The following is a 15330-nucleotide window of genomic DNA, read 5'->3' on the forward strand; positions in this document are numbered from 1 at the left end:
ATGACAACTTGAAAGTTGACGAGTAGAAGAGAAGAAGGAGAAAAGAAGAAAAAAAGAAAAAGAAAAAGACAGAAAGGCAGAAAACAGAAAAAGCATGCCCATTCTATCAGCTGTATGTAGTCGTATCGGCAAGGCCTCTTGGGCTCAAGCCATCAGGGGAAAGTTGGCCTCGTTGAGCAGGCTAGTGCTGGCCACGAAGCTGAAGCCACCAAACGGGTCGTCCTTGAAGCTGCCGGCACGTCCAGCCGGCCGGCCAACGCCGCCGAGGCCGCCCGGTGAGGCCGGGTCCCAGCGACCGTCGGCCGTGGAGACGACCGGGCTCATGGGCAGGTCGGTGAACTCAGAGGCAAAGTTCTCGGCCAGCTCAGGATCGGTAATGACCGGCTGGATGGGCGGCTCCATCTGACGGGCGGCCAGACGCTGCCAGTCGATCTTGCGGAAGAAGCGGTGGCCCTTGAGCGTGGTCAGATCCTTGGGCATGTTGGCGCCTAGGCGCTTGCGCGGGTTCTTCTGCAGCAGCCGCGTCAACAGGTCCTTGGCATCCGGGCCGAGAAAGTACGGCAGCACCAGCTTCTGGCGCACAATGTTGTCCTGGATCTTGGCGTTGTTCCGGCCACGAAAGGGCGGGTTGCCCGTCAGCAGGTCGTAGCCCAGCGCGCCCAGCGACCACCAATCGACAGCCCGGCCATACTTTTGGCCCTGCACCACCTCGGGCGCCATGTACTCGACCGTGCCGAGGATCGAGTGGCAGCACGCACTGTCGTCGGCACCCGGCGCCGCGCCTTCACCCGGCAGCGCCACCTTGGACAGGCCGAAGTCGGTCAGCAGCAGGTGGCCGTCGGCATCGAGCAGGCAGTTCTCCGGCTTGAGGTCGCGGTACACCACGCCCAGCGTGTCGTGCAGATGCGACAGCGCCAACACCATCTCGGCCATGTAAAAGCCGGCGGTGCTCTCGCTAAACATGCGCTCGGCGCTGAGGTGCGTGAACAGCTCGCCGCCCTGGCCGTACTCGAGGATCAGGTACAGCTTCTCGCGGTCCTGGAAGGCGTAGAACAGCTTGACCACAAAGGGGTGGCGGTTGACCGACTCGAGGATCTGCCGCTCCGTCTTGGTCTGCTCGATCAGCTTCTTATGCACCACCAGCGACGCCTTCTTGAACTGCTTCTGCGCGTAGAGCCGGCCGTTGGCGTTGTGCTTCACCAGCAGCACCGTGCCGTAGGAGCCCTTGCCGAGACAGCGCAGCGGCTCAAAGTCGTCGGCCGTCATCTTCTTGGCTGGAGGGACGCCGTGTTCGCGTGGCGTCGCCTTGCTGGCGTACTCGTCGACGCTCGTGCCGGTCGTAGCATCAAAGTTGGCGAGCGGGTCGTCGTCGTCGTCCAAGTCCCGACCAGGACCGGCGCCGGCTTCTTTGGGGTGACCAGTCGCAGCGAGGGCGTCTTGGGCCGTCCAGCGCACGTCTTCGCGCGCGCTCTCGCTGATAAAGTCGGATCCGAGCTGGATGACATAGCTAGTCGAATCGGTGCGGTCGCCACGGTCACGGCTGGCCTCGTCGTCGCTGGTGTTGCTCGACAGTCCGCCGTGGCTGGTGCTCCGGCTGCTGACACCCGTCAGGGTGCGGGAGGCGTTGCTGTCGTTGCTGTCGTTGCTGTCGTTGCTGCCGCTCGGCCGCTGGGGCTGCAGTCGGTGTGTCCGGACTGCTGGCACAGGCGACGTGGCACGTGACGAGGCGGTTGACGTGTCGAGGCTGAGTGGCTCCAGCTGCATGCGCAGCTTGGCGATGCCGCTCACGGCCGGCGACCCCGACGGTCGCAGCTGGGGACTGCAGTTGGTGCTGACCACGTCGTTGATGGCCCGCATCTGCTGCTGCTGCGTGCGGCCACGACGGTGAGCCGTCTTGCCGCTGTGATAACCCCCAACGCCATAGTCGCTGTCTTCTTCGTCGCCCGAAGTGACAGGCGTGCCCTGAAATCCGCGCACCGTAGTCCGAGCGGGAAGCGGGGCGTCCATGGTGTGGCGTGAGGACGTGAGGGCGTGAGGCAATGTGAGGGAAATATGGGAAGACGATGAGAAAGTTGGGAGCACAAAATCTCAAGAATCACCTCGACGACGTTCGGCGTCGCAGCGAGCGTCGGAAAGAAGGTTTCGGAGCAGTCTCTGTGAGTTCAGCATACGCATCTGGTACGTAAAGAAGGATGGGGAGTTGTCGGAAGAAGAGTCTATAAAATGCATTGGGGGAACCTGCTCGGGCGGTCGACTGTTGTTTCTTGTGGATTTGGTGATGCGCTGAAAAAGGGAGGAGGAAAGAAGTACTCCCGTATTGGGTGCAGGAGGAGATTGAATGCATGAAAAAAAAAAGCGGCGAGCGTAGGGATTAACGGGAACGGACTAGCGCGGTCCACTCGGGGTGGAAGGAGCGAGTGACAGCACACGGAAAGACCCCCGTGATCCACAGCGCGTAAGATACAGTCTTACGTTTCCAGCCCTGCGGCTACTGGCGGCATTGATTACTAAGCATAAGACCGGGTATCTAATCTCTTGTATCTTACTAAGCACGATCACGAGTACATGTCCGATCCATCGTCGCGACCCCAGAGCTTGACAGTCTTGTCGTGGCCGCCGCTGACGATCCAGCGACCATTGCGGCTGACGTCGACGCTGGCGACGGGGCCGGTGTGACCGGTGAGCGACTGGACGAGGACCCAGTCGTCGGCCGAGTAGATGTTGATCTTCTGGTCGAAGCCGCTGGAGACGAAAAAGGTGCCGGATGTTTTGGGCTGCGGCAAGCCCTTGTCGTCGGGGCCAGGCGGCGTGCCGAGCAGGCCGTCGTCAAGGCCCTTGAACCAGCGGACATCGGAGACGGAGCTGGTGTGGGCGCCGATGCCGCCGGCACGCTGGACCTTGCGGACGTCCCAGCACTTGACCCAGCCGTCGGCCGAGGCGGAGAGGAGGCGGTGGCCGTCGGCGCCCCAATCGAGCGCGTAGATGGGCTTGATGTGGCCGTCGAGCGGGCCGTCAAGGATCATGACTGTGCGGCCGGACCGCAGGTCCCAGATGCGTCCGATGCTGTCGAGGCCGGCGCTGGCGATGAGCGAGCCGTCAGTGTTGAAGCTGACGGCATAGACGCCGCGAGAGTGGCCTTCTTGACGAAGGAGTTCAGCCGACGAGGCGTCCTCGCCCGCTCGCCGCACGTCCCACAGCCGCCACGAGGCATCCTCGGAGGCCGAGGCCAGGAAAGCGCCCGACGGGTGGAACTCGACGCGACAGACGCGTGCTGTATGGCCAGCCAGCGTGGCGACCGGGGTGTCCTGTTCGAGCGACCAGAGCTGCACGAGGCCCTCGGCACCGCCCGAGGCCAGGTTGACGGCACCGGGCCCGACATCGGACGTCGGCAGCGTTGCCCCGGGAAACCACGACAGGCCGCTGATCTTGCCGGTATGGCCGCGCAGGCTGCGCTGCAGCTCGAGGTTGGGCACGCCATAGAGGCCGAGCGAGCCGCCAAAGTTGCCGGCTGCCACCAGCTGGCCGCCCGGTGCGATGCGTGTCATGCTGATGTTGCGGTCGCCGGTCGGCTGGCTGGCCTGCAGCTCGAAGCCGCGCAGGCGTGTCTTGACCTGGTCGCGGAACCGCACCTGGCTGCGCAGCGGGATGTGCGCCTCGGTGCGCTGTAGCGCGATCTGGCGCTGTGTCCGCGGCAGCGAGTAGTCGACCAGGCTGCGCCGAGCCTGCTGCAGAGCCGATCCGCCCGGCGTGTAAAACTCTTGTGGTCCGTCGTCGTCGCTGTCGTCGCTGCTGCCGTCGCCGTCTGCGTAGTCGTCCATGGCCACGTCCTCGCCGCCCTGGGCCTTGCTCGCTGCTGCCGCCCGCTCTCGCTCCACGCCGATCGCCAGCAGCTCCCGCAGCCGCGCCTTGCGGTCGGCTGGCCCTTCGCCAAACTGCGTCGCCGGCTCGCCCAGCTCTCGCAGCCGCTCCCGCACCTTGCCGTCCTCCTTGGGCACCGCGATCGTCGCCGCAATCTTCTTTCGTGCCAGCTGCGCCAGCAGCTCCGACGCCTTCTCGGGCGCCATGCCCGATGCCGTCACCGGCATCTCGTAGTCATGCTCGAGTGCTGCAGGTCAGTTGCTGTCTGCCGTGGAACGGAAAAAAAGGACTGCTCACGTACGGACGCTTGCCAGGTCGATGCCGCCTCGTCGGTCCTGTCCATCGTCAGCACAATGGCAGGCAAACCCAGAGCTTCGGCGCAGACAACCTACCACGTCCTCTGCATCCTCCACATACGCCAGACGCGATGGATGGATCGACATCGTGCAGGTCGACAAGCCGTCCGGCCTGCTCTCTCCGCGGTTGGCACGCCTGCAGTCGTAGAGCTCTAGCTGTTCGAATTTTGCCGCCGGTTCAGCTCGCCTCCGATCATGTGTTCATTTCTGCGCTGTCTTGGCTCAAATCTGCTGCTGGATCATGGCCACAAGCTTGGTCTGTTCGAAAAGTTGCAACTGTCAACGCTAGTCACGTGCACCTCCCTAGCGCCAGCTGCCGTCACCTGACTAGCTGATTTGCTGCATCGATGCCGAACTTGCTCCACATCGGCGAGCGCTGAAACCCATTAAAACGCAACGACGCCAATCATGCAGCCAGGAAACAACTTTGCGGCCTAGCAAAGGGTCGTCCTCCTCTGCTGCGTATGCTCTGTGCTATGTTCACGACCGTCTGCCGCCCCTCCAGGTCTCACTTCCAGCCTTGAGGGCTCTGTCGAGTAGAACAGCTCTGTCTGTCGACTTCTCGTCTTCAGCCTCTTGTCCGCATCCCCGACCTCCTCCCTCTTCGACAGCCGCTTCCGATCGCGGCCCCAATCGGCCTCCCGTGTTACCTGCACGTTGTGCCCGGTGTTTCGGCAGTGCGGCCGCCAAGCCACAGACACCATGTCGCTCGATCTGGAGAAACACCTCGTCTTTGTAAGTTGTCCTTGCGAGAAGCTCCGACGGCGAGATCGCCCGGACTGACTCTTCTGCCTTTAGTATGGCGCATACCACAACGACAAGATCAATCAGGGCATTCACATGGTCTGCGTGCCCATCATCCTCGGCTCCGGCTTCTGGGTCGTATGTATACGTTCTTTCTCTCTCATACTCTTCTCCTCAACTGACTCTCAATTGACGCAGGCTGCCAATTCTCCCACAATCATCCCCCTTCCCGCCTGCCTTACCGTCACCAACCTGCAGCTCAATCTCTGCACGCTCGGCTCGCTGATCTGGGGTGGTCTCTACGTCCTCCTCGAGCCTGTCGCCGGCACCGCCCTCGCTCTCCTCTGTGTTGGTTCCGCTGCCGCCGGCAACTACGCCTACGCGCATTACGACGCCTACACGCTCACCACCTATGCCCTGGCTGCCCACATCGTCTGCTGGATCCTGCAGTTTGTCGGCCACGGCAAGTTTGAGCGTCGTGCCCCGGCCCTGTTCGACAGCCTCTTTCAGGCCATCTTCTTGGCTCCGCTGTTCGTCTGGCTGAAGCTGCTGTTCGCTTTTGGCTACCGCCAGGAGCTGCAGGGCCGCGTCGATCGGGACGTGCGAAAGGCCGTTGCCAAGTACCGGATGTCTCGGAATGCCACGGCGAACGGCACGGCCAAGTAGACGAGCCAATTGACTCCACAACAACCATCCACCACCCACCCATTCGCCGCCTCCCATCTCCATCCTCTTCTTTTCTCACCGATATGCCGCCAGCCTAGGACAGCATGCACCACAAGACGGCATGCTCGCTTCCACAAAAGTCCTACTTTGGCCGGAAACACAAAGAGGACAGGCCCATTCCGAAGCAAGTGACTTTCACAAAAATTGCATAGCGTGCGAAGAGCATCTAATACGTGTATATCTATCTTTCGACGCATTTTTCCATTTCAATCTAAATCATAGTAGGTCAGAAGCGCAATCCGCGTTCTTTGGCATGACCTTGCATGCTTTCTACGTAGCTCCCACGCATCTCTCTCTCTCTCCTTACCTTGCTTACCGTCCCGACTCGATCCGCCGGGCATCCCGGCAGACGAGGGATTCATCGCTCTCCATGGCCCTGGGTGTCAGTACGCTGAGAACACGCGTCGATAGACGGGATCGTCGGTGAGCCGTGTCCACCCGAAGCCCTGATTTGGCTGCAGCTTCTTTGGCCCGCGACGGCTTGGTTGGGTGGCTGTTGTCGCCGGCTGGACGACTCGTGCTGGGCGGGCTGGTTGAGCTGCGCTTTTGCAGCTTGTTCGGCGTGCGAGCGGGAGGTGGCCGTGAGGGTGCAGACGGGCCGGGGCCCCAGAGAGGCTCGGCCGGTGGCGGTCTGGCCGGTGGTGGCCGAGAGACGCTGGGGATGCTGGCATACCTTCTGTGTTCGGTTCTGCTACGGCCGGGAACTGGCTCAGACTGTCTCCGCTGTGAGTAGTGGGCAGGGCCCCGGGGCCCTGTTCCAGTGGTGCCCCTGGCACTTGGTACAGGAGCACACACGGCAGTCTTTGGCGGACGGACGGTCGGAACGGCTGGGGTGGCCTCCGGGGCTGATATGGCAACACCGATGGCGTCGCTGGGAACGGCCGTGTCCTCGACGTGACGGCGCTCTCGCTGCCGACGTGCACTGCTGCTGTCCATTAGCCCGTATTGCTGTCTCAGGTCGTAGACCCGGAGGCACTTCGGACACAGCTCTGGGATGTACTGACGTGGCAGCTGAGGAGGAGAGTTGGGCGCGGGCATCCAGGTGCTGAAGACGGAAAGACAGCCGCGCGGTTGGACCGACCGCTGCTCCTCGCGGCAGCGGCAGGCGTAGATATTGACAAACGAACCTTGAGACATGTGGGTGTTTGAGGATGGAGATGGCTTTGTGTGAGGTGTCCTGTTTGGTGCTTGACAATCGTCTTTGAGCGTCAGGCCGTCTCTTTGTCTGTACTGTTATTGCTAGGTTTGATGACACGCAGATACAGGCAAGCAAACTTGGCGGAACTGTGGGCAGTGACGAGGGAAGCTTGTTTACCTGAAGTGCTAGTGTTGGGAAATTTGTTGATACCGAGATCTGAGGATGCGTGCTCCTTGGTGTGTTTTATACGTAGTGACTGCGTCTGCTTCATTACGTCTTGGACAGGAATATGCCTGGACTTGTTCAGTGGCCTCAGTGAACATGGCTCTTCGTTGCGCAGACGTCGGTGCTTGTTCTTGTTCTTGTTCTTGTTCACTTTTGGGTCTGCAGCCTGTTCATACTTTGGGTAGCAAGCCGAGAATCTTTGCCGAGTTTGCTTGTGAGCCATTGCAAACTTCACCTCACGCGCTTTGACGATGGACATTGATTTAGCAGCAAGTAAAGCAATACAGTCGCTGCTGGTAAATCGTTCTAGATTTTGTTATGTGAGGTCTAGCATTCCGTTGCGATTCCTCGGCTAATCATCATAGCCATTTTCCACATTTAACGAGCACAAGAGTTGAACGGCTAACTGAATTCTAGAGTGGTTTCTTTGGCACTTGCTCCTAAACACGCTTTATTACAACTTTCTCAATTTGCTCTGTACGGCCTTGGAAACACAGCATACAGCCCTGCTTCTGTGCACAACAACCTAGGACTGTTTAAAAGCAGTATAAGCAGGTCTTTAAGTGCATGCTGAGTACGGAGTAGCTTGCTCTATACTGTCTTCGTACATAGCCGTAAACCCAGTATCATTGGTCTACAAAGACTCGTAGTCGCCGTTTCGTCCCGCAAGTTTCCCCGCTAAGAATCGGCGACGTCCGATAGACAACTTTCAACCCCGCCTTCGACACCAAAAATCTAGGCATCATAGAAAGCGTACAACAAAATATCTTTGTCTTTCAACATTTTCTTTATAGACAAAATGAGTAATGCGCCACTTACTATTGCTGCCAAGGCTGGCAATGTTAATGACTTGGCGGAGGCGTTAGCTGCCGGCGGCATCGATTTTAACCAGCGCGACGACGATGGCCGCACGCTACTGTCGTACGCTGCCGAGGGCGGCCACATCGCCGTGGTAGAGCGGCTGCTTATTGCAGGCGCCGGCGACATTGACCTAAACCAGCGCGACCTTGATAACTGCACGTTACTGTCGTACGCTGCCGAGGGCGGCCACATTGCCGTGGTAGAGCGGCTGTTTATTGCAGGCGCCGGCGATATCGACATTAACCAGCGCGACTACAATCGCCGCACAGCACTATCGTACGCTGCTAAGGGCGGCCACATCGCCGTGGTAGAGCGGCTGCTTATTGCAGGCGCCGGTGACATCGAAATTAACCAGCGCGAACGTCATGGCCGCACGGCACTGTCGTACGCTGCCGAGGGCGGCCACATCGCCGTGGTAGAGCGGCTGCTTCTTGCAGGCGCCGGCGACATCGACATTAACCAGCGCGAACGTTATGGCCGCACAGCACTATCGTACGCTGCTAAGGGCGACCACATCGCCGTGGTTCGGCTGCTGCTTGCTGTGGGCGCTGACCCTAACCTGCGAGACCTTAATATGTTAACGCCGCTATGGTTCGCGGCATTGAAAGGCTGCACAGCGGTTGTTAAGCTGTTGTTAGAGTGTGGTCTAACTGACGTGAACCCGTGGTCTGGTCGCATCTATGAAAATAGATTTGAGACCCCCCTTGCCCTCGCCTTGAAGAATCGCCACCAAGAGACGGCCTAGCTGCTGGCCCACGCAGACGGCATCGACGCCCTCCTAATATTAGGCGACGACTATTCCCCAAGCGTGCTAGGACTGGCCATTGAGTCCGGATACCAAGAAGTGGCCTTAACCCTACTCCTTAAGTGTAGGGGAAGGTTGGAACGGAGCGCTGCACCCCTGAGCGGCGACCGCGATGTTGCCGTTGAGTCGGCTTCGCGGCTGTTGGTCTATGCCTCTAGCGCCAACTGCCTTCGAGTCGCCGACGAGCTTTTGAAAAAGCATGGCGCAGACGTGAATGCGGTCTGTCGATGTGGACCGTTCGATCTTAGTCCACTCATGGCGGCTTCTAAGAAGGGCAACGCAGAATCAGTCAGCTTTCTCCTTACGATAGAAGGGATCCTGCCAAACGTCTTCAATAGCGATGGTTCTACGGCACTTATCCTAGCGAGCATTGAGGGGTTTGTCGACGTGGTCAAGATGCTCGTATCCGACGAGAGGGTGACTGTTGACCAAAGTGACAAGAAAGGGCGCACTGCTTTATCACATGCAGCCGAGCATGCTCGCGAGGACGTGGTGGCCGTGCTGTTGGACACCGGCCGGCTTGACACCAACTCCAGGGATCAGAATGGCCGCACACCACTGGCTTATGCCGCTGGGTCGAAAAGGAAGAACGCCGTTAACGCCGTTCGACTGCTACGGAACGTTTCGTCGACTGAGCAAAACCCAATGGACCACGATGGAAACACTCTGCTGATTATTGCTGCCGCTTGCGGCAACGCGAAAATGGTCGATCTGCTTCTTACGGGATCGACAAGCATCGACATCAATCTACAGAACCGACAAGGCATGTCAGCACTACACAGGACGGCCAGGTCGAGTCTAAGTGATTCGGAGGAGGAAAGCGACTCGGAGGAAGAAAACGACTCGGAGGAAGAATCAGATTGGGCAGAGGTAATGCGAGCACTTATCGCCGTCTCCGGCATCAAAGTCAACATTGAAGACCGTATGAAACGGACGGCGCTCTCTTACGCGGCAGAGGGTGGCAATCTCAAACTAGTTGAAATTCTTCTTAAAGCCGACGGTGTTGATCCAGACTTGAACGCGGACGGCCGAAGCCCGTTATCGTGGGCGTTGCCTAAGACTGCCGACAGTCAGGAGTTGACAAAACGGCGTGAAGAAGTGGTGCGGCTGCTTTTAAGCAACTCGAATGTGGACCCGAATGCAGAAGACGCCGAAGGGCTGACACCGCTGATTCGGGCGATCCAGTGTCGTAACCGTGTCAAGTGTGTCGAGCTGATGCTCGAACGCCCAGACCTCGACGTGAACCAACAGGGACGGAATGGTCTCAGTCCTCTGGCCGTGGCAGAAGAGATCGACGACACGATTGTCATTGAGATTTTGCGCAGCCGTGGCGCGACCGCACCGGAGAGGCCTTTGTTGGATGCCAACAGTCAAATTAATGTTGAAGGCTCGCCCGATAATAGCATGGTACTCAGTAAAGGGGGCCGCATATCCCTAGGCACACAGCAGGAATACATCGACGAGTGGGCGGACGGCACAGAAATACTGTGTAGATACTGCTCGGAGATCGATCTAGATGATGCCTTTTCAAATCACGACTACAGAGAGCGCATGCATTCTTTGGAAGGTGAATCACTGTGTCCTTTGTGTCGTCTGTTAATAGCGGTGGATAGACAATACCTCTGGGACGTTCACTTGATAAGCAACTCGAGCACGCAAGGCTGGATCTGCGGTAAAATGTTTTTGGAAGCTTTAGAGTCTTTGGAGGCCCCTTGGTTTGACACTATGGTGCTTGCCATTGGCGGTTCTGGGTGGGAATATACGGGCGACATTTTATCCACCGGCATGATCGGCCGCCTTGGATCAAATTGCCCGGAAAAGAAGTACGCCATAACAATCCCACGTTTGCTGGGTACGGATGAGGGGAGTGCTGCACGCATGAGGACAGCCAGAGAATGGATTTCGACTTGTATAAAACACAAGGAGTGCAACCCTCCGGACAAATTCGCTATACCGCCACATCTATACCTTATCGACTGCAAAAAGCGGCGCATCATAAACCAGCACGAGTTCGAGGGTACCTGGCCGCCGTCATACGTTGCATTGAGCTACGTCTGGCGCCTGTCTCCGGTTGATGAGCCGCATCTAGACGATTTAGGTGGCGATGTGGCGGCTGTCATCAAAGACGCTATTAACGTGACTCTTGAGCTCGGCTACGAATACCTGTGGATCGACCGGTACTGCATCGTACGGGAGAAGGGCTATGACGCTGTTAAGAACGAACAAATGCGGCACATGCACCCCGTCTACCTCAACGCCGAGGTGACCCTGGTGGCAGCCGCTGGCGAAGACGCATCAGCTGGCCTACCCGGTGCACCAGGACGTCCAAGATCCTACCAGCAGCCCGGGGCTTTCATCAAGGGCCACAAACTCGTCGTCATTCCTCCTGACCCCTATACAGTTATCAAAGACTCGACCTGGGATTCGCGCGGCTGGACCCTCCAGGAGGGCTTGCTCGCACGCCGTCGTCTCTACTTTACCGACTACGAGATGTCGTACGGGTGTCGCAATATGCTTTGTCGCGAAGCCATACAGCTTCCACCCGGCCGAGAACGGAAAATACACAAACACAAACCGAGTACGCGGGAGCCGTTGTGGATGCATGACTCCTGGCAACTGGCCGAGAACGCCGTCAAACATGGTGCCAGCGGCATCTTTCGTCTTTTAGGGGACTACACAAAGCGACAGCTGTCCTTCCAGAAAGACGCCCTGAATGCTATACTTGGCGTCCTTCAACTTCTTGCCGATAACAAGGAACCGCTGTACCACGTATGTGGCGTTCCTATACTGAGAGATTTTGAAGACAAGGAAAAAGAAGAAGACAAGGAAAAAGAAAATGATGCCGCCCTCACCGGTTTTGTTAACGGACTCTGCTGGACTCTCAAGCGTCCGACTCGTCGGCGGCTCGGATTTCCGACTTGGTCATGGACCGGATGGACGGGACAGGTCGACGATCGTGGCTTAATTGTTGACCAAGCACCTTTCAAAACGTCTCTAAACCTCTCCATTGTTCCTCGTGATGGAAAAGGCGGTTCTGGCGTTGCCCTACCATGGGAAATCTACTACGGCTTACGGCACGAAACAGACGACCACAACAAGGCCACCTGGTCCGGTCAAACTCACATGTTTGAGATCACAGCTGCTGCAGCCACAGTTCAGATTCACGCTTCGTATAGCTATCATGGCATGGTGTGCGTTGGTGACCGTGTGTGGAAGGGTCGATTCAAGCTCACTTGGAACGGCGGCGACGGTAGCGACGACGACAGGAAAAGGAACGATGACCGTGTTACCGACTCTCTGGAGACGGCGCTATTTCAGAAGCCATGGGAAGGCACTGTGCTTGGAGCATCAACACCCTCCCCTCCCGAAGATGAGTCTCCCTATACTTATGTGCTCGTCGTTCAGAAGCAGCAGCAGACAAATGAACAGTTGCCTCCCAACGCCCAAACGCGCTGGGAGCGCCTTGGTATTCTACGGCTTGAACGCTGCGAGCTAGAGGAAGACATGTTGGAACGGAAAACTTGGTTGATTGTGTAGTACATCTCGCCATTCATGTTACTGATCCTGTTGAATCGTTACTATTTGTCTTTTGTGCGTTTGTTTTCGGGGGGTGAGATAGTTTGGACTGGGAGATATTTTTTGGAACATTATTGTCTTATGCCAGTCAGCATGGTACTGGACTGGCGATATGGCGTCATCAAGGGTCGAGAAGTACATGAACAGAATGTTATACCAGATTTGTTATGGCTTGTCATAGGTAGCACTCAGTCTTCCCAACCTTGGCTTGCTGTGAGTGAAGGTGAGCAGGTGCGCCGTCTAGATAGAGGAACCCGAGAAACCATTGTCTGATATTATTCTCGGAGAGCACCTTGGGACTGTTTCAGGTTGCGCGTTGAATTGTGCAAGCGCCCGCTTACTGCAGTAGAGAAGAAATTGCTTTGAAAGCTACGTATTGTTCTCAGTGCACTAGAGTCGTTACCCAGACGCAGTACCAGCTTGATGCCATGCATGACAATTTGATTATTCTTCCACTAACTACGATTGACCCTTGATTTGTGCAAAACAAAAAAGGGCAGAGGACGATGCCTCGCACATGTATTGCTACAGCCACTCCTGGGAGAGCTGTCTTGCCATGCCACCGATCCAGATTCCAGCGGCCTCCTTCACACGTGCCATCTTGCCAGGACCGGCCGGTCGTCTAGATCGACTTGAGCAGGTCGGTGATGAGGGTCGAGAGGACCGGGCCGATGATGGGGATGCCGCCGATGAGCGTGATCACGTCCTGGATGAGACCTCCGAGATCAGACAGAGCACCCTCGGCCTCGGAGCCGCCCAGGACTTGGGCGACGGTCTCGAGCTCGTCAAAGAGGTCTGGGAGGGGTTAGCGAGATACATCTTGCGGGTGAGGGGCTGGCGAAAAAGAGAAAAAACTGGCTTACCAGAGCCGGAGCCGAGCTTCTTGATCTCCTCCAGAATGTTCTTCAGGCCGGCCTCGAGGCTGAGCAGCAGGGAGTTGATCTGGGTCGCGCCACTGAAGCCGAAGAGGCCGAGTAGGCCGTCGATGACGGTGATGGTGGCGTCGGCAGCGTCGAGGTTGAGCTCCTCGATGACGTCGACAACGATGGTCAGCGTCTTGTTGAGGCCGGTGATGTCCTCGAAGATCTTGGTCAGCGAGGTGGTCGAGCCCGAAGCGAGCGACGACACATCCGAGGCTACAAGAGGTCATTGTCAGCAAAGAGTCGTGGGGGGTGCTGCTCTGTGGATTAGAAAAATCTTACAGATGGAGCTGGCCTCGCTGACGGCGCTCGTGAGGGCGCTCGTGAGCGTGCTCAGGATGTCACGCTTGACGACATCGGGCTTGGCGACGAGGCCAGTGTTCGCGACAGCCGGAGCAGCAAAGACGCTGGCAGCCATGCAGGCAACGGTAGAGAAGATGGAAAACTTCATGTTGATGGTAGGGAGTTGGGGAGGAAGTTGAAAGAGAGAGAGCTGGTCTGAAAGACGGACAAGAGTGACGGATGTGTTGAAGCTGGTGAAGATGAGGATGAGGATGCAGATGGTGAAGATGGTGAAGAAAGAAGAGATTCGGTTCCTCGAGCAGGACGAAGAGCTGCATTATATACTCGGAGAAGGGCCATGCTGCTGCTGTTGCCCTGCCTCTCGCCATCCCTCTCCTTCTGTCGCCATCGAGCGGTGGGTATGCAGCGAAACAAAGCCAGGCCAGAGACATCGGCTCATGCCTCTCGCGCCAGTGGACCCAGACGATGGATGTGCAGCGAGCCGGCGCAGGTGCTCACTACGCACACAGCGGCGGCTGGGTCGAGCTAGCCGGCTCTGGGAGCAAGGGAGAGGTCGACGGCTGGAGCTGCTTCCGTCCAAACTGCCGCTGCTCGATGTCGGCCGATCTGGCAATACAGCGTAGTGCCAACACCCAGTCGTCTGTCTCGTCTGACATGGTCGCCGAGCCGGCATGGGACGCATCATCGGATCGTAGATCCCACACAAAGGATCGCCCATTGTTCTGTTCCACTGTGCCGTGTCTCGACCCGGACGGCAGGTCTCGACAAAGCTAGACACACGACCAGAGCAGAGCAAAGCGGCCATCTTGCACGACAACGTGCAGTCAACACACGGCGCACTGCTGCCGACACTGGAATGGGAACTTGGGGCAACGAACACAATGTCTCAATCGTGCGGGCACATGCTCGTGCCACTTTCATTGCATGTCTCTGATCGTCAACTCGTCTGGAATGCTCGGCGGCTAGCTGGTCAGCCCGCCGCCTCTGGCCCCCACTCTCTCCATCGGTCCACTCTGCTGCTGTGTGCATCCTCGGGCCTGCCTCGTGTGCCGGCTGCTGCTGTGTATGGAGGCATGTGCAAGAAGCCTATCTCGGCGCCTCTGCTCGATCGGCAGTTCCTGTATACCGGCCGGCATGCTTCCCTCGCCAAATCGGTCCGTGTCGCTCATCCTAGCACTCCTAGAGCCATATGCAATGATGCGATGCTTCTCGGCTCCGTCCTGTTCGCGGAAAACAGACCAGACAGAGGCGTTAGGCTGGAAGTCGGACGTGTCTGCGTGTTGCCCGCACGCCCGTGTTGTTTACTCCCATTCCGTAGCGGCCAGCAGGAGAACAAAGGCGGGCAGGCCGCAAGGGGTGAGAGATGGCAGCATCTCAGTGATCTTCATACGCTGACCTCGGCCTTAGCGGAGTCCACCGCCGCTTGGTCTCGGAGGAAAAAGAAAAGAAAGTCTGGCCAACGTGATGCCATGCGCAGTTTTCGGCCACGATTGTCAATCCACGCGACGCCCTGCCTAGCAGCCATAACCGAGGTTGCTCGTCCTGGCCTTTGTCTGCTCATCGGTCGCTGTGCTGTCTCGTGTAGGGCTGCCGTCAGAAACTCACGGCAAAACGGCTGCCCAGTCGTGATGCTCATTGCCACTGCCAGCAAGCATGCGCCAGCTATCCTGAGCTATCCTCCTTCCGGCTGTCATGTCCGAGGAGATGATGGGCACGATCTGCCGATGAGCCGCCCTTGTCTGCTCTCCCGTGAAGTCTGAGGCGAATTGGCAGCCTGTACGAAGTAGCTGAGGGGTTTGCATTTGGATTCTGTTGGTT

At 57.9% G+C, this 15330-nt stretch overlaps 7 protein-coding genes across 7 annotated transcripts; 2 read left to right on the plus strand and 5 right to left on the minus strand.

Moving 5' to 3' along the window:
• Positions 1-144: 144 nt before the first annotated feature.
• On the minus strand, positions 145-2007 carry CMQ_803 (serine/threonine-protein kinase psk1; the record flags this gene model as incomplete). The annotated part of the gene is made up of 1 exon (XM_014317882.1): positions 145-2007. The coding sequence occupies one exon, from the start codon at positions 2005-2007 to the stop codon at positions 145-147; it is 1863 nt and encodes a 620-aa protein (XP_014173357.1).
• Positions 2008-2555: 548 nt separating this feature from the next.
• CMQ_1247 (pre-mRNA splicing factor) lies at positions 2556-4301 on the minus strand (the record flags this gene model as incomplete). The annotated part of the gene is made up of 3 exons (XM_014318326.1): positions 2556-4105; positions 4160-4193; positions 4251-4301. 3 exons carry the CDS (start codon positions 4299-4301, stop codon positions 2556-2558), a joined length of 1635 nt encoding a protein of 544 aa, XP_014173801.1.
• Positions 4302-4916: 615 nt separating this feature from the next.
• On the plus strand, positions 4917-5624 carry CMQ_1729 (duf962 domain containing protein; the record flags this gene model as incomplete). The annotated part of the gene is made up of 3 exons (XM_014318808.1): positions 4917-4949; positions 5013-5096; positions 5157-5624. The coding sequence occupies 3 exons, from the start codon at positions 4917-4919 to the stop codon at positions 5622-5624; spliced, it is 585 nt and encodes a 194-aa protein (XP_014174283.1).
• A 372-nt stretch (positions 5625-5996) lies between these two features.
• Positions 5997-6821, minus strand: CMQ_401 (uncharacterized protein; the record flags this gene model as incomplete). Its single annotated transcript, XM_014317480.1, has 1 exon — positions 5997-6821. The coding sequence occupies one exon, from the start codon at positions 6819-6821 to the stop codon at positions 5997-5999; it is 825 nt and encodes a 274-aa protein (XP_014172955.1).
• Positions 6822-7846: 1025 nt separating this feature from the next.
• Positions 7847-12250, plus strand: CMQ_405 (ankyrin repeat protein; the record flags this gene model as incomplete). Its single annotated transcript, XM_014317484.1, has 2 exons — positions 7847-8484; positions 8782-12250. 2 exons carry the CDS (start codon positions 7847-7849, stop codon positions 12248-12250), a joined length of 4107 nt encoding a protein of 1368 aa, XP_014172959.1.
• A 661-nt stretch (positions 12251-12911) lies between these two features.
• Positions 12912-13660, minus strand: CMQ_1143 (uncharacterized protein; the record flags this gene model as incomplete). Its single annotated transcript, XM_014318222.1, has 3 exons — positions 12912-13084; positions 13153-13425; positions 13492-13660. The coding sequence occupies 3 exons, from the start codon at positions 13658-13660 to the stop codon at positions 12912-12914; spliced, it is 615 nt and encodes a 204-aa protein (XP_014173697.1).
• An 814-nt stretch (positions 13661-14474) lies between these two features.
• CMQ_479 (uncharacterized protein) lies at positions 14475-15314 on the minus strand (the record flags this gene model as incomplete). Its single annotated transcript, XM_014317558.1, has 3 exons — positions 14475-14768; positions 14909-15026; positions 15118-15314. 3 exons carry the CDS (start codon positions 15312-15314, stop codon positions 14475-14477), a joined length of 609 nt encoding a protein of 202 aa, XP_014173033.1.
• Positions 15315-15330: the final 16 nt, after the last annotated feature.

This window comes from Grosmannia clavigera, assembly GCF_000143105.1.
Source record: "Grosmannia clavigera kw1407 unplaced genomic scaffold GCSC_140, whole genome shotgun sequence".
Taxonomy (NCBI): Eukaryota; Fungi; Ascomycota; class Sordariomycetes; order Ophiostomatales; family Ophiostomataceae; genus Leptographium; species Leptographium clavigerum.